Source organism: Mobula birostris, chromosome 14 (assembly GCF_030028105.1).
Source record: "Mobula birostris isolate sMobBir1 chromosome 14, sMobBir1.hap1, whole genome shotgun sequence".
Classification (NCBI taxonomy): domain Eukaryota; kingdom Metazoa; phylum Chordata; class Chondrichthyes; order Myliobatiformes; family Myliobatidae; genus Mobula; species Mobula birostris.
This window is the reverse complement of record NC_092383.1, coordinates 33,341,792-33,363,385: the sequence shown is the minus strand read 5'-3', so window position 1 is coordinate 33,363,385 and position 21,594 is coordinate 33,341,792. Positions and strand designations below refer to the sequence as shown.

The following is a 21,594-nucleotide window of genomic DNA, read 5'->3' as shown; positions in this document are numbered from 1 at the left end:
ATTCTGCTCGGTTGCCACAGAGGAAGCTCTTCAATGGCATTGACCTGCTTACTGTGAGCTAACAAACCATTACTACTTTTAAGTCATACAAACGGAAGCCAATGTGAATTATATAAGGCTGGTTTTAACATTTCTTAATTTGGCAAATGGCACAAATAACTTTCAACTTTTTTTTCCCCCAATATGCTTCCAGCTCCGTTTTCAGGCCTGCCAGTTTTGACTCACCGTAGAACCCAGGTAACTGTGCTTGACTATTTCTCCCGCGGAATACTAGGTGGCACCCTCTTCACCGTGCAAAGATTGCCGCAAGACCAGTCTCAGTCTCTGCCACAACTCCAAGCCTCACTCCCCACAGCCTGTCATGGATCTCTCACCAACATTTCATCCTCCACCATATCCATGCTTCCAACTAGTGGTTCTTCTCTTTCCTGATTTCCAAGAAGGATTGGAAGATTACCTGTCTTCAGACCACAACCCCTGCAGCTTCAAACTCACTCAGATGACTCCGGATCACAGATACCACTATCTCTGACTCCAGTTTCAAAATTCCCGGATGCCTTCAGACTACGAATTACTTGGCCTCCTGTCCCAAACCTCAGCTGTCTCCATCTCCAGGCCAAGACTTTTCTAAGTTCCATTGGGCCCCTGGGTTCTCCTTCCCCCACCACTTCACCTCAACCGCAGGTCTCTGAGGCGCCTCCCATCACCTCTTGGGTCCTCGAAACTTCCACCATCCTCCTACACCCAACTCTCCCCTCTTCTCTGATGCCAGCAATTCTTTTCCCCCCAACACCCCAGTTCTAATCCTTGCCGTGTGTTCATCATTCCCTCCGACATTCCCCTCACTGAGATGGCATGTTGTGTCCTCAGCATGGGCCTTACATTTGTCCCCCTTTCACCCACACCTCAGTAAGTTCCACACCTGCCACAACACTGAGCTCATATTCTGTCGCCTCTGTCTCCGAGCCCAGTTCTTTGCCAAGGATTCCCTGCCCCGCACCACTGACCTTTCTCCCATCTCCAACCTCCCCTTCTTGGACAGCCCATTCTGCTTTTCTGGCTACTCTGGATCCTTTCAACTCTAATTGCTGATGAGACAGCAACTAGCTCGACTTCAGCACTCCTCTCTCCTCTTCGAACTTACTTCTGAATGCACTGCCCTCCACTCTCTCTGCACCAATCACAACCTCACCATCAAACCCACAGACAAAAGGGGTGCTGTTGTAGTCTGGCGGACAGACCTCTACCTTGCTGAGGCCAGGCAGCACTCTCAGATACCTTCTCTTACTTACCCCTGGAAAAGGACCCCACTCTGGACCAGCAGGCCACTGCCTCCTGCACCAGCACTCACCTCGTCCACTCTGGAGATCGCCCATCCACTGCCACCAACCTAAAAGTTCCCTTACCCCACACAGCTTGTTTCTACCCAAGACCCACAAACCTGAATGTCTGGGAAGGCCATTTGTTTCTCTCTGTTCCTGCCTTACTGAACTCATATCTGCATACCTCAACTCTATTTTATCCCCCTTGGTCCAGTCCCTTCCCACCTACATCCATGACACTTCACATGCTCTCAATCTCCTCAACAACTTTCAATTCCCTGGATCTAAATGCCTAATTTTCACCATGGATGTCCAGTCCCTAGAAACTTCTTTGCCCCACCAATAAGGTCTTAAAGCTCTCTGCTTTTTCAACCCATTCTCCTCCACCACCATCTTCCTCCTCCAGTTGATAGAACTGGTCCTCGCCCTCAACAGTTTCTCTTTCAGCTCCTCCCACTTTTTCAAAACTCTGCATGTAGCCATGGGCACCCACACAGGACACAACTACACTTGCTTTTTTTTTGGCTATGTGGAACAGTCCATGTTTCAAGCCTGCCCTGGTAATGCTTCCCAACTCTTTCTGTGGTACAGTAACGATTGCATTGGTGCTTATTCATACACCATGCTGAGCTCTTCAATTTCATCAACTTTGCCTCCAGCTTCTACCCCACTCTTAGATTCACTTGGTCCATTTCTGACACCGTTCTCCTCTTTCTTGATCTGTCTTCATTTCTGGACACAAGCAGTCTACTGATATTTCTTAAAAACCTACCGATTCGCACAGCTATCTTGACTATACCTCCTCCCACCTCGTCCCCTGTAAAAATGCCATTCACTTTTCAGGTCCTTCACCTCCACCAAATCTGTTCCCAGAATGAAGCTTTCCTTTTCAGGACATCAGAGATGTCCTCCTTCTTCAAAGAACTTCCTCCACCACTGATGCTGCCCTCACCCGCATGTCCTCCATTTCCCTGACATCTGCGCGCATCCTATCTTCCTGTTGCCTTAACAGGGTATGGAGTTCCTCTTGTCCTTACTAACCACCCCATGAACCCTCACATCCAACATATTATTCTCCGCAACTTCCGCCATCTTCAACTGGACCCTACCACCAACTCATCTTTTTACCTTCCCACAACTCTCCACTTTCCGCAAGGATTGCTCCAACAATGATTCCCTTGCTCATTCGTCCCTCCCCACTAATCTCCTTCCTAACACTTATTCCCACAAGCAGAAGAAGGGCTACGCATGCCCATAAACCTCCTACCTCACCTCCATTCAAGGCCCCATACAGTCCTTCCAGGCGAGAAAGTAATACATCTGTCGAATCTGTTGGGATCACCTACTATATCCAGTGCTCCCAATGCAGCCTCCGCTACATTGGTGAAACCCAATGTAGATTGGTGGACTGTTTTGTCAAGCACCGTACTCCATCTACAAAAAGGATTTCCCAGTGGCCAACCATTTTAATTCCAATCCCCATTCCCATTTCATCATGTTGATCCATGGCCTCCTCTTCTGCCATGATGAAGCTACTCTCAGGCTGAAAGAACAACATCTCATATTCTATCTAAGCAGCCTCCAATCTGATGGCATGAACATCGATTTCTCGAACATCCAGTAATTTCTTCCACCTCCTCCTTCCTTCTTTTTCAATTCCTCACTCTGGCTCCCCCCCTTACCTCTTCTCCTATCATCTCTCCCTAGTGCTCCCTCTCCCTTCCTTTCTCTCATGGTCCACTCTTCTATCAAATTCCTTCTTCTCCAGCCCTTTACCCTTTCTACATATCACGTCCTAGCTCCATACTTCATACCCGTTCCTCACCCATCTGACTTCACCTATCACCTTCTAACTTGTATTCCTTCCCTTCACCCCACCTTCTAATTCTGGACTCCTCCTGTTCTTTTCCGCAGATGTTGTCTGACCTGCTAAGTTCTTCCAACATTTGGCGTGTTGCTCTGGATTTACAGCTTCTACAGAATCTCTTGCATTTCCATTTACGTTTTTACAATTTCAGATTTAGCATTAGAGCTAACTTTACCAGGTATTTAGCACATCTAACACAGGCACTTGTGCTACCAGATTAAAGAACATTTTCAAAAACATACATACCTGAAGCCCCAGCCATCAATAGCACTTCCAAAAACCACATTTCCTTGCTCAGGGGCAAAGTAAAGATGTGAATCATCTGTTTCTTCCAAGCCAGCACTCCAGTCATAAATCTGTCCACTGGTCTTCGAGTCTAAACTGGGCTCTGGTGTGACATCCATCTCCGCTCTCTCTTCCAATACTTTTGAAGTAAAAAGACTCCCAGTTACCGCATTTACCTAAAATATTCAGATATTATTGTATAATGAAAAAAATAGGCAAAACATTTTAAAGATAGAAAGTTCACTTTTGAACAAAACTTGTCTGATTGCACTTCAAACTTCATTGCTATAATCACAAAGCTTCAGATACAACTGTTATAATTTAGTACAGTTTCACAGATTTGCATTCTTCATTACTCTTCATTTATTCTTAACAAGAGACAGGTCTCTTTCCTCATTAATCCACTCAACCATTCCCTGGACTTTCCCTCTGGCTTTCAATATCATAAGATCATAAGATATAGGAGCAAAATTAGGCCCGTTTAGTCTGCTCCACCATTTCATCACAGCTGATCCATATTTCCTCTCAGTCCCAATCTCTTGCCTTCGCCCAGTATCCTTTCATGCCCTGACCAATCAAGATTCTATCAAACTCTGCCTTCAATATATGTAAAGACTTGACCTCCACAACTGCTTGTGACAACAAGTTCCAGATTCAGCACTCTCTGGCTAAAGATATTGTCTACCTGAGTGATTTTACCTGACCCAAAGACGTGCTTTGGTCCTTGAAACAGAGATGTATTAGCAAGAAATCTATAATTACCAGCGCAAGCCTACTTTGAACTCTCATTATTTTCCATAGGAATGCATCCTTCAACTGCAATTGTAAACATCTGCTAACCAAAATTACATGACACTTCACCTGTGAGTCGGCTGGGGTGATATACTGCATCCGGTGCTCCCAATGTGGCCTTCTATATATTGGCAAGACCGACACAGACTGGGAGATCATTTCGCTGAACACCTACACTCTGTCCGCCAGAGGAAGCAGTATCTCCCAGTGGCCACATATTTTAATTCCACATCTCATTCTGATATGTCTATCCACGGCCTCCTCTACTGTCAAGATGAAGCCATACTCAGGTTGGAGGAACAACACCTTATATTCCATCTGGGTAGCCTCCAACCTGATGGCATGAACATTGACTTCTCAAACTTCCGCTAATGTCCCACCTTCCCCTCGTACCCCATCCGTTATTTATTTATATACACATTCTTTTTCTCTCTCTCTCCTTTTTCTCCCTCTGTCCCCCTCACTATACCCCTTGCCCATCCTCTGGGCTTTCCCCCCCACCACCTTTTCTATCTCCCTAGGCCTCCTGTCCCATGATCCTCTCATATCCCTTTTGCCAATCAACTGTCCAGCTCTTGGCTCCATCCCTCCCCCTCCTGTCTTCTCCTATCATTTCAGATCTCCCCCTCCCACTTTCAAATCTCTTACTAGCTCTTCTTTCAGTTAATCCTGACGAAGGGTCTCAGCCCGAAACGTCGACTGTACCTCTTCCTAGAGATGCTGCCTGGCCTGCTGCGTTCACCTTTTATGTGTGTTGCTTGAAATTCCAGCATCTGCAGATTTCCTCATGTTTGCGTGACAAAATACATATGACTTTTCATACGTACATAAGAAAATATTATCTAGAACAATTTCTGCAGCCCACAGAAAGCCCACCGATGATCAGTAATGCCATATAATGCACCATATTGTCTTCTGGTAGATCTTCCATTAACCCCTTTATAGTTACTAGCCTATAAATTTGCTGAGTATGCCCATCAGAAAAATGAATCACAGGGTTGTATCTAGTGATACACATGTACTCTGATAATAAAATTTACTTCGAACTTTTGAACTTTGATTATCTCAATCCCATATTTTCTTTCTCCATGTTGTAAGCAGCTGTCTTCTGAGTATAATACAATGGATATTATCAATGGCTTTAGAAAGCTATGTCAAACAACCAAACAACATTTTGTTTGCCATTGTCCCCCAAAGCCTGTGAAATCCAGAAGTCCAGTTTTTCAAACCACAATCTATTAAGTACTGTCTTAACAATTAAATACTTCTCTAAACAAAATTTGTATTACAAAATTAGCACTGCTACAGTTATCATAACTGTAAAACTTTCCCTTGCTCAAGTAAACACAAAGGTTGCCATAGCTTCATTCAAACATGGGTAGAGATTATCCTGACTAACACTAACAACAGATCACCTAATCAATCATTAATTTCTGTTTTAAACTGGCTGCCACTCTTTCTTTATAAACATGATGGCATTAAGGTTACTCTATTAAATAATAAGCAATTTGGGACATACTGAGGATAGGAAATAAATTAACCAAATACAAGTCCTTCCTTCTTCGAACAGACGGACTCCCAATTGATATACAAGACAATTACAAATCCCTTATGAGTAGAATTTTAGTGAAATAAACCACTACACATTTATTCTTACTAAACATATTGTATGATCTAAGTACAAAGTGCACTTACAGCACCCAATTTATAACTGTCAGTTAAAATGGAAACAAATACAGCAACATATTTTATTTTGAATAAATATATAGATTGTTGTGGGAAAGATGATTCAATTGCTAATTATCTTTCCAGCAATCAAAATGACTAATTTACATAGTTACCAGGACATAGATACAAAGATATCCCCAGGTTAAATGAATTACAAACAATTTAAGTTCACACCATGATTCAAAAATATTCCTTTGCAGATTGCAGCATATTGCTTGATTAGGAATTGGTTCTATAAAGCTAAAGGACAGCAAAGCCTAATAATCAGCAAATTCAGAATTGGATCCAAGTTCAATCAGTGCATTGGTCAAAGATGACCTAGGTAGTTGCACAACCATAACTGTGCTCTCATCTGTCAGCCACCTTTCGATATATTTCTTTAAAACAGCTTCCATCATTTCTAACAAGCAGAGAAATACATATTTTATACAGCAGGTGGTTTTCATTTTCAGCACTGTGTTGAATTTAATTAGAACATTGTCCAGGTTAGTCTTCAGACTGTTGAGACCAGGAGTTATTGCCAAGTTATTCAAATAAAAACAAGTTATACTCATCTACAAAATAATACCCTTCCCCTACAATCAAAGATATTTTTCCTTCTCTTGCACTTGCTCACTTTTTCTTTAATGTTTATTCTTCATCTTACTTATTTAAAAGATGCTTGTTCTATCATTCTTTATATTTGCCATCTTTCACCTACCTTTGAGCTTTATCTTTTAGTTTCCATGTTAACTTACAGCCAATCATTCTTTGTTTCTTTAGCTTGGAAGTGCTGTCCAGCTTACAGATACAAATGAGTTACACCTACTTTCTACTTATACAGTAACCATATCATGGAAGTTGCATATCTGGCCATTATTAATAAAGGGAAACATGCAAACCCTCTCAAACTAGCCTTCTTTCACAATGTTAGTTTCAGCTACAGATTATTATTCAGACTGCCTTATTCCATCCCTCCAAAAAGCACCTTGAACTCAAATCAAATTCTTTCTCATAGGTTATCATCTCCCGAGCTCTTCCTGGAAGTCTCTTCAGGTGTAATTATTAAATAGGTTTCGACACATCTGCTATCATTGCCGAATTAGTTTATATTCCATCAAACTTTTTAAGTTATAATCCAGCCTTATCCTCCCTATTTCCTTTAACAATTTCCTATACTGTGTATATGTCATAGATAATCAGATCAACAATTTTACTTGTGTCTACCTTGAAAATGGGCACCGCATTATTCTGCTTTAATTCTAGCAGCACTTCCTCAGTGTTGACATGCTGTCATCAGCTCATAAGTCTCACTGGTCATGTGTTACAAAATTGATGAATACAGATAACACTTTCAAAGAAAGACAGTAAAATTTAACATTTAACAAAGAAAATGATCAATATCCATTCAAGGTATATTTTTGAGCCTCAATTAGCATTCTTTAAAAAAATGCCAGGTATACTATCAAATGATTTACTTGCATCTCAATATACTAAGCATGATAAATATTTGTCAGTCGCTGCCAAAACATGTACAAGTTACACAAAAATAAACTTTAAAGAAAGCAGAATAAGCTATTTTCTTCTTACCTGCTCTAGGATCTTCTGCAAATGAATATAAGCCTCCGGTGGAGTTAGCTTTAGTTCAATGATCAGTCGATCTATTTTGTTAATTACTAAAACTGGGCGAATGTTCTCCAACCAAGCTTGGCGCAACACTGCCTGAGTCTGAAAACGAAACAACAGTAGTTTTCCTGATTTCTATTCAGATTATCTACAGCAATCAAATTAAATCATTGTTGTTTCAGCACTGTACCCACAATGATGCACTTTAGATAATCTATTTAGCTGGCAAAATCTCAAAAAAATTTTGATTTTAAATAGTGCCTGTGAAAAACCAACTTGGACAAATAAATAAGTTGACACTCCTGTAATTAGGAATTCTTGCTAGGCTAACTTTTTTTCACAATTATCATCTCTTCTCCTGAAGCCATTTACTTGCAATTTATTAATTAGATTTTGTTTCAAATTGTCAATGATTCAAGTTTACATATTGAGTTTACCTGAGGACAAACACCTTCAACAACATCTACGACAACAACAGCACCATCACACACACGCACGGCAGTAGATACTTCAGAAGAAAAATCCACATGACCAGGAGAATCGATCATATTGATGAGGTATTCTTGATTATCTGTGAAACATAAGTTAACATGTATTAACTTCCACAAACCATTTTACTAATCAAAGATAGAACACCGAGATTCATCAGTCTCTAAATTCTACCTCTGCAGTTGTGACTTTCAAATATATACATACACACACACACAAATGATTTCTAATATCATATTAATATTGATATTATCAATAGACTGAGTCTGTCGTTAATTAACTCTCCTAAACTGCTTATGAGAAGTGGAGGTTAACCACCATGTCTTTTTGGTGAAGATGCTCCAAAAGCTGTGGACAGAGCTCCAGACTCTCACTCAGCAGCAATGAGTAAGGAGCGAGGAATTTGCAAGTCAGGATAATACTTAAATGGAGAGGACGCCTCAGGGTGCTGTCAGCATAACCTAAAAATTATTTCAATTATACACATTGGTGGAAAAAATAAATGTGCTTAGAATGGCTCTGTCATGCCATTAGACTTCAACCTCCAAATCTACCAAGCTGAGCAAGGATTATTTTTACGCCATGTGGATATTTGTAAGGACCAATATTTGCTCTTAAATGCTTCCTCGCTTTTAGAGGAAACTACATTCACAAATAAAGTGTTGTTTTGAAGTAAACATATTTGGATCTCAGGATGGATTGCATTGTGGCAACCCTATGTTCTTTGTTCAGCTGCAAACAAAAGATAATTAAACTTGTGAACCACCTCTGATTGTCAAGAGAACACTTTTTGAAAGCAAACCTTCCCAGGATAAAACCCACAATGATCTTCACCTAATTAATTAGTTACACAGAGAAAAAATATTGATTTAAAGTTATGAGGGAAAACACTGGAAATTGGCATCATTCCTTTAGAAGGGAAGACCTGTATATTTTTTTAATATTCATTCATTTTTGTAGATCTCTGCGTCACTGGAAAAGCTGACGTTAATAGCCCACCCCCTAAATAGCCTTGACTTGAATAGCTTCCTATTAAAAGGCATTTAACAGTCAATCACATACAGGCCAAGTAAGGACAACAGATTTTTTTTCCTTGAAGACAGAGTTTCAACAATTAAATAGATAGGTTTTAATTACGATCTGATGATGTTGTTGTCATCATTGTAAATAAACAACTTCTCTTTAAATGCAGATTACTAACCAAATTTAAATTCCACTGCTATTTCTGAACTCAGATCAGATCTCTGAATTATTGATCCAGCACTTTTGAATACTATTATGTGAATGTTGTGCAACTAATGCTGCCGCAAGTTTTCATTTTTACTTGTACATACAACAATAAACTTAACTGACGATTTTTTTGACTTTAGCTATTGGAAGGGAGCAAACCAACACGCTAAGTTTTGAATTACTCTGGCAAAGAGCAGGTTAGCCAAAACATGCAAAATGGTTTCCTTTTATGCTGTAAATTGGTCAATAATCTTCAAGTTTACAAAAATATTTACCCATACTGAAGTGCAATGATATGGAACTGGATTTCATTGTGATTCCTCGGATCTGCTCATCTTCTCGACTGTCCATATACCGTAACTACAAAGAAAAGGAAAAACACATACAGGTCCTTTGAAAGTAAAAGCCTAACAGTTTAGGAATTTAAACCATATCGATAAGTTATTTCTGCAACTTTGGTGTTATTTTGCAACACTTAAGACCATAATTAGGCCATTTGGCCCATCCAGTCTGCTCCACCATTTCATCATGGCCGATCCATTTTTCCTCCCAGCCCAATCTCCTGCCTTCCCTCCCATATCAACATCTGCCTTGTCTGACTCGGTACCATATCCGATGCAGACTTTGGTGACCATGTTTTTCCACATAGATCAGGCGTCCCCGACCTTTTTTGCGCTGCGGACCGGTTTCATATTGACAATATTCTTGCGGGCCGGCCGACCCGGGGGGGGGGGGGGGGCGGGGGTAGAGTTGCCAACGGACAACAGTAGAGCTAATACGTTCTTTACACAGAGAGACTACAATGACCATGAAGCCTTGCGCGGGCACCAGTGCACATGCGTGCTTTGCGCATACATGTACGTGCCCATTTTTTCTACAAATCGTTTTTGGCGATTCTGTTCGGGGGGGGGTGTTAATCAGACCGGAATATAGGTGATAAGTGGCTAATACACTCAATTTCGTTTCTAAAAGGGTTTATCTAACGAATTTAGTATTAAACACACACCGCATATTTTCCTCGCATGAATATAGCAATGTCAATTATCAGGGTAGGACAGGGGAGCTTGAAGTAAGTGTTGAACAAACTTCCAGTAGAAGTGGGAGAGGCAGGTTCGATATTATCATTTAAAGAAAAAATGGATAGGTATATGGACAGGAAAGAAATGGAGGGTTGTGGGCTGAGTGCAGGTCGGTTGGACTAGGTGAGAGTAGCAATCGGCACGGACTAGAAGGGCAGAGATGGCCTGTTTCCATGCTGTAATTGTTATATGGTTATATAAGTAAGTCAATAGCATCATAACATTTTAAGTAACGTTTGGATATTAAACACACAGCACATATTTTCCCCGTATGAACATATAAAATCATTGCAACACACCAATATCGCTGAATCAGTGGGAGCCCTGGGCTGAATGCTTGTTTCCCTGCAACAAGATGGTCCCACCGAGGGGCGATGGGAGACAGCGATATTCGAACGGGGTTCCTTATGTCCAGTCTATTACGCAATTTGGTTTTCGTTGCGTTCATTGCAGAGATATGTTGGAAATGGAAGCAACGTTTTCAGTGCTTTCGTGGCTATCTCAGGATATTTAGCCTTGACTTTGAGATCCAGAATACCGGCAGAGCTGTTATGTCAAACATACTTTTCAGCCTGTCGTCATTTGCAAGCACGGGAGGTTGATCTCCTTCCCGCACTGACATGGATGATGCGCAGGTAATGACCTCGCATGCGTAATGGCTCAACAGTGGGCATGACAAGGAATGAGGAAAAGTGCAGCTGACTTCTATCACCAAATCATATCGTTTACTCGCAGCCCGGCAGCGTACACTTTGCGGCTTGATACCGGTCCGCGGCCCGGTGGTTGGGGACCACTGATATAGATCTATCCTTCATTTTTTTGGATGACTTCCATTTCCTCGATGTGTAGCCACCTGGCTATGCTTTTGATGTACATAAACCGAGGTCTTCCTCTAGGTTTACTCCCCTCAATCTTTCCAGAGAGTATGAGTTTTTCTAATTCATCTTTCCACATGATGTGTCCTAGGAAACATAAATTTACATAAAGACTTGACCTCCACAGCTGCAACAAATTCCACAGATTCACCACTCTCTGGCAAAAGAATTCCTCCTCATCTCCATTTTGAAAGAACGCCCCTCTATTCTAAGGCTGTGTCCTCTGGTCTTAGACACCCCCACCGTAGGAAACATCCTCTCCATATCCACAAACAAGAAAATCTGCAGATGCTGAAAACCCAAGCAGTACACACAAAATGCTGGAGGAACTCAGCAGGCCAGGCAGCATCTATGGAAAAGAGTAGTCAACATTTCAAGCTGAGACCCACCACATCAGGACTGGAGAAAAAGATGCGGAGTCAGATTTAGAAGGTGGGGGGAGGGGAGGAAGAAACAGAAGGTGATAGGTGAAACCAAAAGGAGTTGGGGGGCGGTGAAGTAAAGAGCTGGGAAATTGATTGGTGAACGAGATACAGGGCTGGAGAAGGGAGAATCTAATATGAGAGGAAAGAAGGCCATGGAGAAAAGAAAAGGGGGAGGAGCACCAAGGGGAAGTGATAAGCAGTTAAAGAGATATGGTGAGGTTAAAGAGATATGGTGAGAAAGGGAACTGGGAATGGGGAATGATGAAGGGGGGGGGGCGCTACTGGAAGTTCGAGAAATCGATGTTCACGCCATCAGGTTGGAGGCTACCCAAGCGGAATATAAGGTGTTGCTCCTCCAACCTCAGTGTGGCATTCTCCCGACACTAGAGGAGACCATGGACTGACATGTCAGGATGAGAATGGGAAGTGGAATTAAAATAGATGGCCACTGGGAGATCCCATATTTTCTGGCGGATGGAGCGTAGGTGCTCAGCGAAGTGGTCTCCCAATCTACTTCGGGTCTCAACGATATACAGGAGGCACCAGACACAGAACGTGACCCCAACAGACTCAGAGCTGATGTGTCACCTCACCTGGAAGGACTGTTTGGGGCACTGAATGGTGGTGAGGGAGGAGGTGTAGGGGCTGGTGTAGCACTTGTCTCACTTGCAAGGTTAAGTGCCAAGAGGAAGATCAGTGGGGAGGAATGAATGTACAAGGGAGTGGCGTAGGGAGGGAGCCTTACAGAAAGCATTAAATTGGGGGGGGGAGGAAAAGATTTGCTTGGTGGTCGGATCCCATTTGAGATGGCAGAAGTTACAGAGAATTATGTGCTGGATGCAGAAGCTGGTGGGGTAGTAGGTGAGGACAAGAAGAACCCTATCCTTGGCGGGGTGGCAAGAGGATGGGGTGAGGGCAGATGAGCTTGAAATGGAAGAGAAGGGGTTGAGGGCAGTGTTGATGGTGGAAGAAAGGAAGCCCCTTTCTTTAAAGAAGGAGGACCTCTCCTTAGTTCAGGAATGAAATGCCTGATCCAAAGAGCAGATGTGTTGGAGATAGAGGAATTGAGGGAAGGGGATGGCATTTTTACAAGTAACAGGGTGGAAAGAGGTATATTCCAGGTAGCTGTGAGAATCAGTGGGTTTATAATAGACATCAGCAGATAAGCTGTCTCCAGAGACAGAGAGATCGAGAAAGGGGAAGAAGGTGTCAGAAATGGTCCGGGTAATTTGAAGGCAGTATGGAAGTTGGAGGCAAAGCTGATGAAGTCGACGAACTCAGCATGGGTGCAGAAAGCAGCACTCAATGTAGTGTAGGGAAAGTTGGGAAGTGATAACCTGTGTAGGCTTGGAACATAGACTGCTCCACATAGCTGACAAACAGCCAGGCATTGTTGGGACCTAAGCAAGACCACATGGTTACACCTTTTGTTTGAAGGAAGTGGGAGCAGCCGAAGGTGAAATTATCAAGAGGACAAGTTCCACCAACAGAGGTCAGTATTGGTGGAGCGGATCTGGTTGGGTCTAGTGTCCAAAAAGAAACGGAGAGCTTTGAGGCCTTCCTGGGGGGGTATGGAGGTGTATAGGGACTAGACATACATAGTAAAATTAGACGATGAGGGCCAGGGAACTTGAAGTCATTGAAAAGATCAAGAGCGTGTGAAGTGTCACGGACGTAGGTAGGAAGGGACTGAACTAGGGAAGATACAGCTGAGTGGAGGTATGCAGATACAATTTCAATGGGCTGGAACAAGCAGAAACAATGGGTCTTCCCGGACAGGCAGGTTTGTGGATATTGAGTAGGAGGTCGAAACTGGAGGTGCGGGGTGAGGGAACTATGAGGCCACTATCATGGCCTTTTACCACTTGATAGGTTTTAATTAGGTCCCCTCATTCTTCTGAATTCCAGTGAATATAGGCCCAGAGCCATCAAACGCTCCTCATATGACAAGCCATTTAATCCTGGAATCATTTTTATTAACCTCCTTTGAACCCTCTCCAATTTTAGCACATCCTTTCTAAGACAAAGAGCCCAAAACTGTTTACAATACTCCCAAGTGAGGCCTCATCATTGCTTTATAAAGTCTCAATATTTCATCCTTACTTTTATATTCTAGTCCTCTTGAAATGAGAGCTAAGATTGCATTTGCCTTCCTCACCACAGACTCAACCTGCAAATTAACCTGCAGGGAATCATGATCAAGGACTCCCAAATCCATTTGCACCTCAGATTTTTGAATTTTCTCTCCATTTAGAAAATAATCAACTCTTTCACTTCTTCTACCAAAGTGCAGAACCATACTCTTCCCGACACTATATTCATCTACCATTTCTTTATCCATTCTCCTAATCTGTCTAAGTCCTTCTGTCGCTTCTCTGCTTCCTCAAAACTAGCTGCCCCTCCACTAATCTTTGTATCGTTTGCAAACTTTACAACAAAGCCATCAATTTCATCATCCGAATCACTGACATATAACGTAAAAAGAACTGGTACCAACACAGACTTCTGTGGAACACCTCTAGTCATCAGCAGCCAACCAAAAAAGGCTCCCTTTATTCCCACTCTTTGTGTCTTGCCAATCAGCCACTGCGTCATCCATGCTAGAATCTTCCCTGTAATACCATGAGTTCGTATCTTCAGCAGCCTCATGTGTGGCACTGTGTCAAAGGCTTTCTGAAAATCCAAGCACACAGCATCAACCAATTCTCCTTTGTCTATCCTGCTTGTTATTTCTTCAACAAACTCCAACAGATTCGTCAGGCAACATTTTCCCTTGAGGAAACCATGCTGACTATGGCCATTTTATCATGTACCTCCAAGTACCCCAAAACTACATCCTTAACAATCGACTCCAACATCTTGCCAACCACTGACATCAGACTAACTGGCTTATAGTTCCCTTTCTACTGCCTCACTCCCTTCTTGAAGAGTGGAGTGACATTTACAATTTTCTAGTCTTCTGGAACCATTCCGGAATCTAGTGATTCTTGGAAGATCATTACAAATGTTTCCACAATCTCTTCAGCCACCTCTTTCAGAACCCTGGGGTGAACACCATCCAGTCCAAGTGACTTATCTGCTTTCAGACCATTCAGTTTCCCCAAGAATCCTCTCCCTAGTACTGGTAACTTCACACACTTCGTGACTCCTGACACCTGGAACTTCCACCATACTGCTAGTGTCTTCCACCATGAAGACTGAGACAAAATACTTATTCAGTTCGTCCACCATTTCCTGTACCCCATTACTATTTCACCAGCATCATTTCCTAGTGGTCCAATATCCACTCTCGCTTCCCTTTTACATTTTATGTATCTGAAGAAATTTTCGATATCCTCTTTAATATTATTGGCTAGCTTACTTTCTTATTCCATCTTTACCTTCTTAATGACTTTTCAGGTGCCTTCTGTTGGTTTTAAAAGCTTCCCAATCCTCTAATTTTGCAATAGTTTTTGCTCTATTATATGCCCTCTCTTTGGCTTTTACTGTGCCTTTGACTTCCCTTGTTAGCTATGGTTGTGTCATCTTGCCTTCAGAATACTTTTTAGGATGTATATATCCTGTGCCTTCCGAATTGCTTCCAAAAATTCTAGCCATTGCTGCTTTGTCTTCATCCCTGCCAGTGTTCTTTTCCAAATCAATTTTGGCCAACTCCTCTCTCATGGCTTTGTAATTCCCTTTACTCCACTGCAATACCAATATATCTGACTTAAGCTTCTTCTCAAATTTCAGTGTGAATTTAATATTATGATCACTTTCCCCTAAGAGTTCTTTTACCTTAAGCTCTCTAATCAATTCCAGTCCATTGCACAACATCCAAACCACAATAGCTGATCACCTCGTGGGATCCACCACAAGCTGCTCTAAAAAGCCATCTCATAGGCATTCTAGAAAATCCCCCTCTTGGAATCCAGCATCAACCTGATTTTCCCCAATCTACCTGCATATTGAAGTCCGCCATCACTATTGTAACGGTGATCTTTTGGCATGTATTTTCTATCTCACATTGTAACCTGTAGACCACATCCCTACTACTATTTGGGGGTCTGTATATAACTGCCATCAGGGTCTTTTTTACCCTTGCAGTTCCTTAGTTCTATCCACAACAATTCAACACCTCCTGACCCTATGTCACTTCTTTCTAATGATTTAATTTCATTTTTTACCAAAAGAACCACACCACTCTCTCTGCCTTCCTGCATGTCCTTTCAATACAGTGTTTATCCTTGGGCGTTAAGTTCCCAGCTATAATCTTCTTTCAGCCGTTAACTGTCAATTCAGTTAACTATTTTGACAGTATTAATCAGTCAATAGATATAACAATTTCAATGAAATAAAAGAACCAACTGGAAAATTTTGCAGAAAAGCACATACAGTTTATCTCACCGTTGGTTTTAATATAACCCAATTGAAGAGTTGATTGAGAAAATAAAGAAATAGAAGAGCTGAAAATTCAGAGAAACTTCCAAGGAAAATAATCAGACTCCAACTGACCTCAGAACATAATTATGCCAATTTCCCATAGGAAATATCTAGTGTTCTTTTTGGACAGGCTGAATTAATAGCTCTGTATTATAGTTATGCTCTGCACAACAACATAATGAGAAAATATTGACACCAACCATTAGATTAAAAAGAAATGCAATTTGTAAAAAGCTTTATGCCCAGTGACAAGAAATACTAACATCCAATAACAATCTGAATTCAGTGGGTCAAGCAGTATCTGTAGGAGAAATGTCAGTTGCACCATTCGCAATGCAGGGTTTTGAACCAAAACATTGACAATTCCTTCCCTTCCACAGATGCAGCTTGATTCTGTTCTTCCAGCAGATTTTTTCTTTGCTTCAGCTTCTGGCATCTGCAGTCTCTTCTGTCTCTAAGACAAATATCAACTTCAAATACTTGAAACTATTAGAAACTACAGAAATTACTGCAATATATATTCTTGATATGAATTCGCTATTTATTTCTATGACTCTTTGACTCTTCACTGACTTAATTGATCTTCTATCTTGGATAGTTACAAGCCAAGGTAACTGTAAAGATGGTTAAGCAAAGAATGTTTACAGTGTGTTTAGTATATCTAGAAACTGACTACTTAGAAGTAATCAAATATTAAACACAAAATAATCTGCAGATGCTGGGGTCAAAGCATCACTCACAACATGCTGGAGGAACTCAGCAGGTCAGGCAGCATCCGTGGAAAAGATCGGTCAACGTTCCGGCCCGGAATATCGACTGATCTTTTCCACGGATGTTGCCCGACCTGCTGAGTTTGTCCAGCGTGTTGTGAGTAATCAAATATTGTTTTTCACTACCACTGCAGGAATGTCCATTTCTATTACTCAGATTCTTCTGCACAATATAGCAAAAATTTTGAGATCATCATTCATGAAGTGTTTCATGCAACCAGTCTCTGATATCATTATGTTGCTAATGTTCTAAAAGGGCTGCATCATGGTTTAATTTTGAAGAGTACTACAGTTAAGACAGTGGGACTGTAAGCCAGTAACTGAGTTATAGCATTTTAAGGACTGGTCAGATTTCTCACAAAAACAACGTAGATGCTCCTTCACAATGGATTCTACAGAAAATGGGAGCCCTCCGAATATTCTACCTGCTCTCCAATCTCATGTTAGCCCCCGACTCCAGAGGTAGATGAATTAATATTGCTGTACATCAGCAGCAATATAAAACTTGAATACAAAGTCTAGACTGAAATTTCATTCCATACTGCTCTGACATAGGAGCCGATAATTGAAAAGACAATACTTCGCGAGCCAGGTAGATATAACAGAACTTGTGGCACTACTTAAAGAAAGGCAGACTCTAGTATTCTGGCCAATGTTTACTCCTCAACCAAAAATTTTAAAACACACTGTCGAGCCATTATCCAGTAAAGCATGTGTAACCTTGCTGAAAGAAAAACAGCTACAGCTTTCTCTACAACAGAGCCTGCGTTTCATTCCTAGTCAATTATTTGAAGTACAAAAGCAACAATATAAAAGCAAGTTCCTTTAACCATAAACTGAATTGATACTGAATTTCTGTCTTCTGGTAGATTAAGTATGAAACTAAGTATATCTTGTTCAGTTGCAGTGCTGGTAACACTAAATGTTTTATTTACATTGCCAAACAGAAGCAACTTAAAAGCAGAGAAAATATGATATCATTACACACTACCTAAAGCAGGAGGAGAAGATGGCGGCACAATGCAGCTCGCAGTGGCCACTCCGGTGGTGATGTCTGTTATTTGTCAAGTAGGGTGCTGTGCACAATCCTGATTTGATGGAGACAGACGTGAGAGCACAGAGGAACATCTGGTGAAACTTCTGAAATGCCTGCTTCCCTGCCACTGCTACTGTGAATCTCCGGAGGGGAAGGCCCCAAGTCCTGGGCTTTGCTTGTTGCTCGGCAGCCGGGGTGGAGTCGAAGTGCTCAGCAGAGGATGGTGCTCGGTGCTCAGTGACAGAGGGCTGGTCGGAGGCTCAAAGTTTTCGGACGGACTCAGAGTCCGCTGCGGTCGGGTGCTTCCAATGGTGCTGTATCGGCAAGTTTGCAGCGCTTGGAGGTTCATGGCAGGGAGAGTTTCTCCCTTCTATCGTCTGCATGAGATGATGGGGCTATCAGGACTTGAGACTTTTTTTTTACCATGCCCATGGTCTGCTCTTTATCAAATAACGGTATTACTTTGCACTGTTGTAACTATATGTTATAATTATGTGGTTTTGCCAGTTTTAGTCTTGGTTTGTCCTGTGTCTCTGTGATATCACTCTGGAGGAAAATTGTATCATTTTTTAAGGCATGCATTTCTAAATGACAATAAACGAGGACTGAGTGTCCTCATAATCTAAAAAAAATTCCAGTTTGTAGCTGACATATAAAGAAAAATCACTGCCTTGCTAGATCTAGGCAGCTAAAAATTCTGTACAGTACTTTCAAGTGAATCAGCATTCAGATGTACCATTAATGCACTAGAGGAATCAATCTACCTGACAATAAGCTTGTACATTATCAACAAAATCATTTTTTTAAATGTACATTAGCACCTCATGTAACTATCTGCTTACCTTTCCTGCAAGTCGATTAGAAATGATTCCATTGCTAGCAATAAGGCTGTCCGCTAACGTGGTTTTTCCTGTAAGTGTAAACGAACATGTTAGCAACAAAAACATATTTGAAATAATAAATTATACATAACAATAAAGAAATATTTCTAATCTTCTAATCAGTCACTTATTTCTAACAATTAGATGCATTTATAAAATATTTTAATGGAGGTACTCCAAATCAGTTCACAGGAGCTCAATCAAATACCTTTATTTAAATTTGAAATGAGGGCAGATAATCAAAATTTAGATCAATGAAGCAAGGCTTAAGGAGTGGCTTATAGGTTAAAAAAAATATGTTCAGGCAGATAATTCCAGAGCTTAAATAAATATCAATGGCACACAAACGATGAGAAACAAGAAAATAAAATTTTCAAAAGGTTGTGTGAGGTCATGTAGGGGATTTAACTCAACGATGTAGATTTTCACATCACCTCGCCCTCTCCCTTGAAAAGGTCTCACTCTTCCTTCAGTTAGTCCTGACGAAGGGTCTCGGCCTGAAACGTCGACTGCACCTCTTCCTACAGATGCTGCCTGGCCTGCTGCGTTCACCAGCAACTTTGATGTGTGTTGCTTGAATTTCCAGCATCTGCAGAATTCCTGTTGTTTCCCTTGAAAAGGTGATTCCTTCTGTGATAACCTGGCTTACTCTTCCAAACCCAACACTTGATTCTTTTCCTTAGGCAACTACAGGAGATGAAATACTTGCTCTTTTTATCTCTGCATTTCCAACCTTGCAATGCCATAAATACTTCCTCCAAGTGATGCTGCAATTTACTACTGTCTATTTGCTACAATATTTGCAAATGTGGTTTCTTCTACATTAAGATCACATATTGAGTGACTGTTGTACAGAAAAGCTCAATTCCATTATGTGCACACTCAATTCCAAGCTTCCAGCTATTTGTTACTTCAATCTGCTCTCACATTTCCACTCCAAATCTGTGCTTTTAACTTCTACACTGTTCCAATAAACCTCCACACAAGCTGAACGAAAAGCACTACATCTTCCAATTGGACAGGCTAGGATCTTCTAGATTGAATATTAAAGTTCAAAGTAAATTTATTATCAAAGGACATATATCACCATATACAACCCTGAGATTCATATTTTTGTGGGAACACTTAATAAATCTACAAAGAAATAATAACCATAATAGAATCAACAAAAGATCCCACCAACTTGGGCATTCAACCAGTGTGCTAAAGTCAACAAAATAATAATAATAATAAATAAACAATAAATGTTGAGAACATGAGATGAAGACTCCTTGAAAGTGAGTCAGTGAGATTTGCAGTAAGATGCTGCTTTCTGCTTTGCATTGCTGCTTGCCGCACCTCCAACAGTGCCCTTAAGTCATCAGTCGGGCACCACCGGTCATAGATATTTCACTCCCTTAGCCCTGGTACATCTCCTAATGCGGAGCAGTGGCATGGACGTCTCCCTGCCGCCCCCTGCAGTTTCCAATGGGGTTAGTCATCCTCTTAATTTCTCTCCTTCCTCCTCAGCCACATACAAAAGCTGCCCTTTTCTGCCTCCTGAGCCTCACTTCAATCACTGCCATATCACGAGTAACTTGTCGTTGATGTGTCGATGAAGCCCCGGCATCCTACCTCCACAGTGTAGATAATGTTCTTCCAGCCAGCTTCCTTACACTCAGCTGCCAGCGTTACTACTTCAGCCTCCTCTGCTCGTGAACAGCCTCCACTCCTCTCTCCCAGCCACAGTGAGTTGACCAATTTCAGATAATATGAAGTTTTATTTAAAATGTTTTAAATTCCTTAAAAATTTCTAAATTCAAACTACATTTTTGGTTTTGTTTTCTTGCCAACTTTGTCACTGAACACATTCTGTCTGCCACTCGATCACAGCTTGCCATAGATCTCTTCTCCCCACTTCTCTTTCTTCTTTCCATGTCCTGAAACCTCTTTGCTTCCAACTATTCCCAGCTCTCATGAAACACTGAAATGGTAACTATGTTTCTCTTTCCAAAACTGCTCCTATTATTTCCAATTTCATTTGGTTTTACTTCATATTTTAAGTATACCGCTTTCAAATAATTTAACAAAATAACAATTCATGTACTCTAGTGCTCAATTTTGTTTTGTTTTAGTGCCACTCTTATCAGTAACAACTACATACAGCAAATCTTCAAATATTGCATTTCATTAATTCACATCAAATACATAAATGTAATCACTCACAACCTAGAGTAATGAATGCACAATGCAGAACATAAGCCACAGTCAAACAGCAAATTTTGACAATTAGATCTATAATATTCAGGATCCATATTTAAATCAGAAGTGAAAATACTGAATTTACTAAACACTAAAAAATATCCCAGCTCCCTACAAAATAGATGAGGTAGTTATCAATATATGCCACCACACATGTATCCTTAGTACAATTTTAAAAGTCACCTAGAAATGTCATTGTATTCTATAGTCTTAGTTTAATATTGACCATTGCATTTTACATCAAATAAGCAATGTTAGCATTTCCACAATTCCTGCTGCCTTTTGTGAAATTGAATCAAAACTCACAGAATGCAATAAACCACTCACTTTCGCATGGATATGGAAGATACAGAAACCACACATGAACAAGCACTTCAGCCCGCAATGTGAATTTAAACTGCCCAACTGTTCGTATGTGGTTTAGATCTTTTCCATTCCCTGCTCATTCATGTGGCTGTTTACATGTCAAGGATAATGACTACAGCATTTTGTGGATTCCCCTACTGTCAATTTACACTAACAAGCTGGGGCATTTGTGGCACAATGC

The 21,594-nt window shown here is 41.1% G+C and overlaps 1 protein-coding gene across 4 annotated transcripts in view; it reads right to left on the bottom strand.

Annotated features, from left to right (window-relative positions):
* efl1 (elongation factor like GTPase 1) overlaps nt 1-21,594 on the bottom strand; it is a 299,478-nt gene that overhangs the window by 259,450 nt on the left and 18,434 nt on the right. For all 4 annotated transcript variants that reach the window (XM_072278343.1, XM_072278344.1, XM_072278342.1 and 1 more), the window contains exons 3-7: nt 18,768-18,835; nt 9,594-9,678; nt 8,037-8,170; nt 7,564-7,701; nt 3,436-3,650 (exon numbers count right to left, since the gene is read on the bottom strand). In XM_072278343.1, the coding sequence (XP_072134444.1) occupies nt 3,436-3,650; nt 7,564-7,701; nt 8,037-8,170; nt 9,594-9,678; nt 18,768-18,835 (640 nt within the window). The remainder of the gene's footprint in view (nt 1-3,435; nt 3,651-7,563; nt 7,702-8,036; nt 8,171-9,593; nt 9,679-18,767; nt 18,836-21,594) is intronic.